This window comes from Podarcis liolepis (assembly GCF_965112155.1).
Source record: "Podarcis liolepis genome assembly, chromosome: 10".
In the NCBI taxonomy this organism is placed as follows: Eukaryota; Metazoa; Chordata; class Lepidosauria; order Squamata; family Lacertidae; genus Podarcis; species Podarcis liolepis.
Window position 1 is genome coordinate 63,390,026 of NC_139562.1, and position 11,132 is coordinate 63,401,157.

An 11,132-nucleotide genomic window follows, 5' to 3' on the forward strand; every position below is an offset into this window, starting at 1 on the left:
CCTCGGCCAGTAAAGCAAGATAAGCACCGCAACCCCAGAGTCGGTCACGACTGGACCTAATGGTCAGGGGTCCCTTTACCTTTTTACTGGGATGAACCAGACTGAAGCTTGATTCTGAGAACCCACCACATGTGGAATGATCCAATTTGGAGGCAAGAGCGAATAGAAATGGACATGCATTTCATGCCATGTTCAGAACTTACGGGCTCCATAAAAATACTTTAAAGCAATTGGATCAATTAAGAGCCTTTCCCAGCTATTTTACAAGCCCCTTTGGTTAACACGAATGCTCTTTCCCTGTGTTTCAGCATGAAGTAACTAAAATGTGAAGTACAATTGATAATTGTTGTAACCCATCAAACAATCATATTGATTGGAAATCCAAAAAGCGGGCTGTAAAACACAGAGAGAAGGTTCATAACCTCCCCAAAGCTTAAACAAACAAGAAACAAATCGATATTCCTGGGTTTCATTTTTTTATTTTACTATTGATTTTGCTATTTAACAGATCGGTCAGACAGAAGAATGGGTAAGGAGCCAAATTGTTAATCAATCAAATGTTTAATCAGTTTGCCATTGTTGTTAAATGTCAATTAGGTGTTGGCACATATTCCTTTAGAACATGCAGGTGAAAGCTGATGTAGAGGACGGACTTCCATTGGCTTTAGTGCTTGGTGTTGATGACATGAATGTTACCTGCTTAGTTCATTTGGCCAAAGTCCAGAGCAGCCCACAGCCTGAAAAGAGTCTGTGAACAGGCCTTCATTGTGGAGAGGAAAGCACTCTACTCATTCTTTAGTACACCTGCAGCTGCGATTCTCACTTTCATTGATAGGTTGATCGATTAACTGGAATCAGTGGTTGCCCCTTAGTCCCTAACACGCGAAAGAGCAAATCCAGTTATGCTAAGAGAGAGTTGTCAAGCTTTTAACACAAGCCTCAGCTTAGCACCTCCATCCATTTGTTAATGCAACAGATCATAAGTTAAGAACAGAGCTTCATGAGAAAAAAACCAACAACGGTGGAAAGGAGGAATCCAGCTGGTCCAAGAGGCATATTGGCTGTGCTGCTGGAGGCTGCTCTGCATTCAAGGTTTGTGATGGCCGAACTGATCCCCGTAAATGTTGCTGCCCCTCCCAAAATAGGAGCGCAGACGGCAGGTGTAGCACAACCCTTCATAGCAACTTTCCCGGTAGCTTCACCTGGTATTGGAAAGAGAGAATATAATAAGGTGGTTGTCAGCCACAAGAGGGCGGCAGTTGATCATCTAAAAGATTCTCTCACTCTTACACTTTCAAGAGCAGAGGGCTGATTTTCTGGGAATTTTTATTTTGTCTGGATAGACTGATATCCTGCCTCTTTCCTAAAAGTTGCAAGGCAGCTCACAATCAAATGCAATACTACAACAATGTAGAACAGAATATTTATTGTGTTGGTTTATACATGGGTGCGCTGTGGTGTAAACCACTAAGCCTTGGGCTTGTGGGTTGGAAGGTCGGCCGTTCGAAACCCCACAACAGGGTGAGTTCCCATTGCTCTGTCCCAGCTTCTGCCAACCTAGCAGTTCAAAAGTGCAAGTAGATAAATAGGTACCGCTCCAGCGGGAAGGTAAACGGCGTTTCCGTGCACTGCTCTGATTTCACCAGAAGCGGCTTAGTCATGCTGGCCACATGACCTGGAAAAACTGTCTGCAGACAAATGTCAGCTCCCTTGGCCTGTAAAGCGAGATGAGCACCACAACCCCAGAGTTGTTTGTGACTGGACTTAACTGTCTGGGGTCCTTTACAGGTAGGTAGCCGTGTTGGTCTGCCATAGTCGAAACAAAATTTAAAAATTCCTTCCAGTAGCACCTTAGAGACCAACTAAGTTAGTTATTGGTATGAGCTTTTGTGTGCAGTACCTTTACCTTTACCTTTTTTATAGTAGGGTTGCCATATTTGAAGAAGTAAAAATCTGGACACAAGTTGCTTTAAAAACAACAACACAGCAAACAAAAACAATGCGGTAGACATCAGAATCAACAGAACAGAACAGCCCATAATCAAAGGAACAACCTTGGTGCCTTGGCTAATTCAGCTGATATCTCATGCTTAACTGGAAGTTAATAAATTCAGTCCTTTCCCCAGTGCTAAGCAAGTGTGAGTCTGGGTGGAGCTTACATGTTTTGGAAGGAAGGTGGGATATAAATGTAATAATTTTTAAAAATAAAATAAAATTAGAATTTCATTTGCAGCGAAACCAAAAGAGAATTTATTCCCGTGGGCATAAATTGACATGGGAAGCTGACAGCCATCTGTTTCATTCAGCCGCACAGTAAAGAGAATTTACCACTGTTTTGCTCCCCCAGATTTCTGATCTGATAAGGTAAGACTAATACAAAAGTTTGAGGGTGCCCTGGCAAGTGCCTGCTGGCACTATTCTTTGTTGGTGGACCCATACTTGGTGAGGTGGTGATAGAAGGTGGCAGCAGCAATATTCCAAAAAGAACCAGGCAATTGGGGTCCAACTGCCATTTTCATTTCCAACAGCGCTCCCACTATGGCATTGTTCCAAGGCATTGAGGGAAATGTAAATAGTCTGAACTTCTTGAAGTGCCATGCCAGATATTTTTTTTAAGGCATCTGAACTGAGTTTATGATATGAAGATAATGAGCGAAGTCCAAAAGAACCCAAACCAAACGCATGCATGGGAATGAATAAATTACCTGTATGTATGAATCCAGCTAAGTCAATGCAATGAGATTCAGATCCAACACAATCCACTGTTTCATCACTGCATGAATCAGAAAAGGAAGCATAGCAGGCTGGGCAGCGAAGGCCGTTGAGTTTGGTCTCCAAACGCTTCACTGAACCAACAGAGAAAAAGTCAACTTCCTGAGAACATTACTGGGTGCTGCAAATATAACTGATCTGCACAGTGGCATGAGAAAAAGAGTTGTAAAGTACGACTAATAGTAATGTAATAATTTATAATAATTTATTATTTATACCCCGCCACTCTGGGTGGCTTCTAACCGAATATTAAAAACAATACAGCGTCAGACATTAAAAACTTCCCAAAACAGGGCCACTTTCGGTTGTCTTTTAAAAGTAAAATACTGTATTTTTCGCTCTATAAGACACACCAGACCACAAGACGCACCTAGTTTTTGGAGGAGGAAAACAAGAAGAAAAAAACACACATTCTGAATCTTAGAAGCCAGAACAGCAAGAGGGATCGCTGCGCAGTGAAAGCAGCAATCCCTCTTGCTGTTCTGGCTTCTGGGATAGCTGCGCAGCCTGCATTCGCTCCATAAGACACACACACATTTCCCCCGTACTTTTTAGGAGGGAAAAAGTGAGTCTTATAGAGCAAAAAATATGGTAGTCGTTTATTGTCTTGACATCTGCTGGGAGGGTGTTCCACAGGGCAGGTGCCACACATAATAATTTCTAGCTTACATTAAGTTAGAAATTCCAAGGAGGAGGGAACTGGCCAAGGGGACCCCATTTTCTGCCACTTCCCCATTGTTATAAGAAAAAACTGCTTCTTTTCCCTTATGGGGTACCCAAGATCCAGTACAGAGTCCTTATGTAGGTTCTCTATCAGTAGGAGAAAATAGCAGAGGCCAACTGGACAATATTGAGAAGCAAAGCAGCTAGTAAGCCTGATCTTTATTAAACTGTTGCAACAGGGTCCTCACCCCGCCACGCAGGAGGGAGGAGGAACCCAGAACATTGGTGTGCAAGCTCTTATGCAGACTTTTGAAATTGCCACCCTGTAGCTCAAGACCACCCTAAAAACATCATACATACATCACTGAAGGGGCGGCCTACAAAAGAAAACCTGTCTGCCAGGATACCTGATAATGGTCACTGTTTGCTTTTACCTGGGCATTCTGGCCATTCTTTTGTGATGGTAAATACCCGGTTCGTGAATCCAGGTCACAGGCTCACCCTATTCATACACAGATACGCCCTTAAGACAGGATTTGTGAGCAAAGAGACAATGGGGAGGTTTTCCCATTTCCTTCCTCCATGCAGAGGTCAATTTGGGAGAGTCAAAATGGCTTCAGGATTGTTCTCCTGTACTATTTCAGACATGTGGTTTATATACTTATGTATGTGTTTTCCTTGTACATTTATGAACATTTACTTTCCATATATATATAAAAGACCTCAGAATTCCTATAACAGCATATTGGGTGTAAAATGCAAACTGGATACCAAGGCACATGCAGTACAAAGCAATCTCTTGGGATAGCAATGTTTTAGCCTAGCCAATGGAGCAGTGAGTGAACAGTGAGCTCCAGAAAGCCCTTGAGATGTTGTTTGAGGGTTATATATCTGATAAATACTAATAAAGGGAGAGGGGAAATGCCTCAGGCCAGCTTGTCCTGGCAACCGGACTTTAAACAAATCGGGTCCTCCCTTAAAGAGGGCACGTGTTGCAGTGAGACCTGGCAACCAAACCCTGTGTTGTGGGTGGGTAAGATTGGATAGCCACAACACCCAATTGGTAGGTCCCTTGATGCTGGGTTTAATCAGGCCAATGGGACGCAAGCTAAACAGATCAAGGGACCTATATATACCTATGCACGTGACCCAGAGCTTCCTCTTTCGGCTTGTGCATCGGAACACCCGCCCACCTCTCCCTATATTTAGGGCTTTGCGCTTGACCTTGCTATGCCGTTGTGTGTTGTCTGTCATTGGGAAAGGGGCACGGCAGGAATTTTCCCCACTTGGCTGATTGGCGGGTGCCATTTGGGTTTCGCCTGCCGCGTAGCAAATCATCACAACTTGTAAGGTTGCGGATAGGATCTGGTTCAGGTGATAGGGATGGAGGAACGCTCTCGCCATCCCTATGTGAAGGGTTTTCTGTTAAAGGAATCCAGGGACTCAATGGTTTGGTCAACCCTGTGAGGAGGTTGTGCCCGTGCCTGAGTCCAGGGGGATATCTGGGTGGTGGACATATCCTGTTCCCGGCTTTCCGCTTATCCAGGTGTTCACCCTTGGCTGACCTGTGCTGGTGCCCTCGGTCAGCGCTACCTGCAACAGTGCAGGGAGCTAGTCGAACCAGAGCCTATGCAACCACCCACTTGCTGTAATCAATAAAGTTGTGGCCAATATTCTGCCAAAAACCAAACCAAAATTTGAGTCTTGTCTGAATTTATTTAAGGGGGAGGTTTAAAGGTCTGAACACGCAAAAGCTCCAAAGGCATGTATATGGTTGGGTGTGCAAAAGGGAACAGAAAAGGAAAATACAAACTGATACCTACATTTGGCAGGAAAGGCGGTATTGCAAGCATCCGTCTTACAGCAGGAGACACTGGTCCTCGATCTTCTCTTTTTACCCAAGTTAATATCAGCGGAACCGACTTCGCAGTAATTGGATGGAACACAGTTCTTAATAATGCCATTAACCTTTACATTTTCTGCAAGATAGTATGGGGAGAAAGATGTGAGACTTTCTATCAGATAATGAGGATAATGCACATAGCACAGAGGCTCAAAAGCCAATCATTTCTATAAAACCATATATTACTGAGAACTGGGAAAACTAAAGACCCCTGCTGTCAGCCCCCTCGCACAATGATACTATGTTTTTACAGTTCTTAAAAAATAATGTTATTCTTATGTATTTTTTTACCACAATTACCTCCCAGCTTTTAAAAAAGGAGTTAGAAGCAGCACACATAATTAATCCCCTTTCTATTTCAGCTTCACAAGGTAGATTAAGCTGAGAGTTAGCCCAACTCTCTAACCTCTGCGTCATACCGACTCCACCATCCCCTTCCCTGCCAATATTGCACTCTGAAATGCTTAACAAAATTAACCGTGGTGCAATAAAATAGAATGCAGCACAACAAAATACAAAAGTCTAAAACCACAGTCATTCTGCTGCTGTACCAAGCTGAGCTGAGCACGCCTTGGCTTAGTGTGTCGCCAGAGCCTGGACTCATGGTTTAGTTGTCTCCAGGCTAACCATGGTTTGTTGTGACCATGAGCTGTAACAACAACAACAACAACAACAACAACAACAACAACAACAACAACAACAACAACAACAATAATAATAATTTATTTGTACCCCGCCCATCTGGCTGGGCTTCCCCAGCCACTCTGGGCGGCTTCCAAAAAAAATATTAAAATACTCTAATACATCAAACATTAAAAGCTTCCCTGAACAGGGCTGCCTTCAGATGTCTTCTAAAAGTCTGGTAGTTGTTGTTCTCTTTGACATCTGGTGGGAGGGCGTGGTGGGAGGACCATGGTTTGTCCTTCGTAAAAGTCCACCTAACAGTGGTTAGGTGGACTTTTTACTTCGTAAAAGTCACCTAACAGTTCACTCCTCATCCCCAGTTACACCAGTTGGAGGGGTTAGGATGGGATCTATTCCCCTGCCCCAGTGTAAATGGCTTACACTGGTATAAAACTGGTGAATATTTTCCAGCCATATTTTCCTAGTTAGTATTGCTCTACCCAGTGTGAGCGCTTTTAAAAAGGAAAGTATTACACCCCTAGTTGACTGGTTCTGCTAAGGTAGAGAATTACCATGGAGAGAGGGAGCCACCACAGATGAGGCCCTTAATAAGACAGTCATCTGCAGGCCTTCCAGTGGTAGAGGCACCAATAGTAAACCCTCACCAATATGCAACAACAAATCATGGATGCATCCCACCGCTGACACACACAAAAAATCATCAAAAAAATAATAATCATGAATACCTTCAAAAAGTTCACTTTCAAACAAAGTGATGCCACAGAAATTGTGGTCTTGGGGGCAAGTCACCACTTCACCAGTGCAGTTTTGGCCTAGGCCTGTGCAAGCTTCACATTGTAAAGCAGTCCCTGGAAAAGGAAAAGGAAAAAGAAAGGAAATATATTATGTCAGTTGGATTTAACTAGTTTCCTGTGATTTCTCTGTACCTCTCTCTGTTTTTCCAGGGAAGGAAATGTCCGGACCTAAATAGCTTTAAAGGATGAAGTTTCCTCTCAGACCAGATGCACTTGTCTGACAGGATCAAAACCAGTCCCCATACTTAAGTTATGGGTGTGTGTACACAGTTTCACATGCTTTTGAGAAGGGGGGTGGGGGGTGGAATGTGGACTGGGTATAATTAATTCCTAGGATTTGCATAAACTTAAAGCTATACAAGCCAAGATACAGAGGACATCTTCTGACCTCACATATATCAGGAAAACACCTTGAGGGGCTTCTTTTGATTTTCATCAGTTTCAGAGACAGGGGATGAGTTCCACCACCACCCGTCTGTTAAGTTGACTTGACCACATCGCAAATAGCCAAAACCTGCTCACCTGGTTCACATACCTGTTCAGCAACAGCTAAGAAACATTTTTGCTGGCTTTGGGTGAGTCATTGTTTCTAAATTTAGGCTAATCCGCCGGGTTGCTGACAGAACTGTGTATAACTCTTAAGCTTCAAAACAAAGCAAATTACCTTAAGTATTGCAGGGGGAAAGCCGCATCCTGAGACCGGCGACGTTTTGTAAATAAGGTATGTTTGCACGAATTTGCATAATTTATTCTGCACAGGGCCAGCCCAGAACATGTTTGTGGCCTGAGGCAATGGTGTCGCCACCATTCTATGCGTGGAGGACAATTGGAATGGTAGTTAATTCAATGCTAACCATGCCAGTGTTTCCTAGTGTGCCTGAAGGCAACAGGTTTTTCCTAGGGGGGTGAAGATCAGGCTGCATGGCATCAGTGGCGTAGCGTGGGTTGTCAGCACCCGGGGCAAGGCAAGTAATTTGCGCCCCCTAACCCATGGATTTGCGCCCCCTAACCCTAACCCCCAGATGATGTGCCCGGTGCGGCCGGCCCCCCTGCACCCCCCACGCTACGCCACTGCATGGCATACACAGCTCTGCAAAGCAGTTTAAGAAGCAACAACAACAGTAAAAATATTTAAATTTTTATTTTTTTAAAGTGATAAACCATTGACTTCAAAACAGATGCAGAGATAACCATGTGGCTGTTCAAGTTTCTTGCTGAAACACACACATATACACATGATGCAATATATAATAACTGGAATGTATTGTCTTTTAGAAAATTAGGAACATAACAACATATGAAGACTGGATTGCACCAGAAGTCTACCTACGGTAGTTCCATATACTGCTTCTCAAAGTGCCTGACCAGCACCCTGGCTAATTCCACAAACAGAGTGTGAAGGCTATAACCCCACTCCGTATTACAGTGGTACCTCGGATTACAGACACTTCAGGTTACAGATGCTTCAGGTTACAGACTCCGCTAACCCAGAAATAGTACTGGTTTAAGAACTTTGCTTCAGGATGAGAACAGAAATCGCGTGGCAGCAGGCCCCATTAGCTAAAGTGGTAAGGTAAAGGTAAAGGGACCCCTGACCATTAGGTCCAGTCATGGCCGACTCTGGGGTTGCGGAACTCATCTCGCTTTATTGGCCGGTGTACAGCTTCTGGGTCATGTGGCCAGCATGACTAAGCCACTTCTGGCGAACCAGAGCAGCGCACGGAAATGACGTTTACCTTCCCACCGGAGTGGTACCTATTTATCTACTTGCACTTTGACGTGCTTTCGAACTGCTAGGTTGGCAGGAGCAGGGACCGAGCAACAGGAGCTCAGCCCGTCGCGGGGATTTGAACCGCCGACCTTCTGATCGGCAAGCCCTAGGCTCTGTGGTTTAACCCACAGTGTCACCTGCGTCCCCAGCTAAAGTGGTACCTCAGGTTAAGAACTGTTTCAGGTTAAGAACGGACCTCCAGAACAAATTAAGTACTTAACCCGAGGTACCACTGTATTCAGCGGCATCCTATTGCAGAATCTGGAAGTTACATTTAGCCAGTAAAATAACAGCGCAATCCTAAGGAGGCGGTGGCAGAGGAACTGCACCAGCCAGGGCAGAAGGTAGAGGGATGAATTTTCCATTTTCTCTACCATTTAAACCAGGGGTCAGCAAACGTTTTCAGCAGGGGGCCGGACTATAAGCCGCTCCCCCACCGACTCTCCCCTCCCTTCTCCACAGCACCGGATGAGCCCCGGTGGCTGCTTACCTGTGTCTTGTGAGTGGCAGGGGCTGGTGGTGATGGGACGATGAGGAACGCACGAAAGGGCTCTGGAGAGGGGCTGCTTAATGTGGCGGCCACTCAAGCGCTGCTGCTACTGGCACCAACAAAGCCCAGCCCCCTTCCTCCTCTAGGCAGGGCAGGGAGAAGCCAGGAGGAGGGTGGGAGGAGGTGCCGCCGCTGCAGTGTGAGGGAGAGGGAAAGAATGCGCACACTGGCGATCCACGCGGCGATTCCCGGACCATCCGCAGGCCAGATCCAGAAGGCAATTGGGCCTGATCCGACCCGAGGCCCTTAGTTTGCCGACCCATAATTTAAACTAATGAGAGGCAAAATACACCGGCTCCAAAGCCTCAGGTCCTTTTTTGACATTTCCAGGGGCATATCAGGGAACTGAGAGGTCTCTCCTGACTGCCCTCCATAAAGCTCATTTTCAGGACCATCACCACCAGTGATACAGTAATGAGGTCTCCCTCTCTGCCCATTTGACCCCCACCCCTCCGCCACCCGCCAGTGGAGAGGCAGGTGCCCAACATCCAACAGCTCATTGGTTGCTCTGTTTGGAAGCTTAGAATTACTTTCTAACTGAGTTTGTATACTTTAGGTAAAATTAAGGTATAGAAAAGCTCACAACATGGTGAGTTGCACTGGATATTGGGGGAAGGAACGGGCAGAAGGAAGAGATGGGTCCACTTTCCTTCTATTCACCATTTTTGAAATAAAACATTGTTTCTTATGAGTGATCTTGTCCTGGAGCTGTTCATAATTTCCAGAGTTGTTTTTTTTTTTTTAACATTAATGAAATAAAACTTAATGGAAGCTGGGGCATAAAATCTCCCAGACATTCAGGGGAGGAGGGGAATGTTCTTTGCGGCACAATATGTTTCCAATAGGTAGAAATTACACTCACACAAGTATATTATATTATATTATATTATATTATATTATATTATATTATATTATATTATATTATATTATATTATATTATATTATATTATATTATATTATATTATATTATATTATATTATATTATATTATATTATATTATATTATATTATATTATATTATCATTAAATTAGCAGGGGAGGCAGTCAGGTTATCATATCTTCCCAGCTACGATTTTTAAATAAGTTCAATTCTTGGAAAACATTGTGTCAGGGATTTAGAGAGAACATTTGATTTAGTTCAGCAGTGAAACTGCTGCTGGCTAGATCTCGCATATCTCTGTGAATGGCTGCATAGCTGGCATAAAAGCCATACAAGACTCGGGAGCTAGCTACATTCCAGAAAAGAGATACATCCAGATTCAGAAACGAGAAACATACAATTATCTCCTGTAGAGCTATAATATTCTAAAGCAAACAGCATTAAGTACGTACCGGGGATATTTAAAGAAAAGGGTGTCAGAGCATCCTTGCTTCTCAAGCACACAGATGTAAACATACATATACATAAACACAATGGGACGTCTTCGTCTGCCCCAGCTGCAACAAAACATGTCTATCCCATATTGCGATACAGCCACATCGAGCGCTGTAGCTCTCAACTGGCTTGACTTTACCACAAAAGGTCCACACTTCCATTGTCTTCCAGACAGATGGATGCTGCCAATAATATTATGCCCACACCCAGATATAGATATAGATGCTCTAGACAGATATATAACTCTACCTCCATAGGATGGGATACTCACCTCTGGCTATGAGTGCTGAGAGGAAGCAAAGGCCAAGGAAGATCTGCATTGCTGCTGGATGAGAAGTGGGTTGAGTCTCTGATGAAGCCAACTCTTCAGATGGGAGTTATAGTCATGTCAACAATTACTGCCTGGGAGGGAGGAGCATTTAAAAGCATATTTCCTCCTCAAGGACACATTGGAGAGGAAGTTGAGGAAGGAAGGTCCATCTGTTACATTTTTTCTCTCACTCTCTCACCCTTATCTTTCCTCCACGGAGCCCGAGTGGGGTGTGCATTTGCGCTATGTTATCCTGACAACAACCAAATAACAGACTGGCAAATCAAGTTACAGGAATTGGTGGAGACGGCTCAACTGACTAGTAAACTCAGAGGAAACTCAAAGCAAGA

The 11,132-nt window shown here is 44.2% G+C and overlaps 1 protein-coding gene across 1 annotated transcript; it reads right to left on the reverse strand.

The window, feature by feature from the left end:
* Positions 1-459: 459 nt before the first annotated feature.
* LOC310687416 (phospholipase A2 inhibitor and Ly6/PLAUR domain-containing protein-like) lies at positions 460-10,874 on the reverse strand. Its single transcript, XM_083462466.1, has 5 exons — positions 10,744-10,874; positions 6,709-6,831; positions 5,259-5,414; positions 2,706-2,846; positions 460-1,202 (listed from the first exon to the last, which is right to left on the reverse strand). Exons 1-5 carry the CDS (start codon positions 10,790-10,792, stop codon positions 985-987), a joined length of 687 nt encoding a protein of 228 aa, XP_083318592.1. The 5' UTR covers positions 10,793-10,874; the 3' UTR covers positions 460-984.
* Between the last annotated feature and the right edge of the window lie 258 nt (positions 10,875-11,132).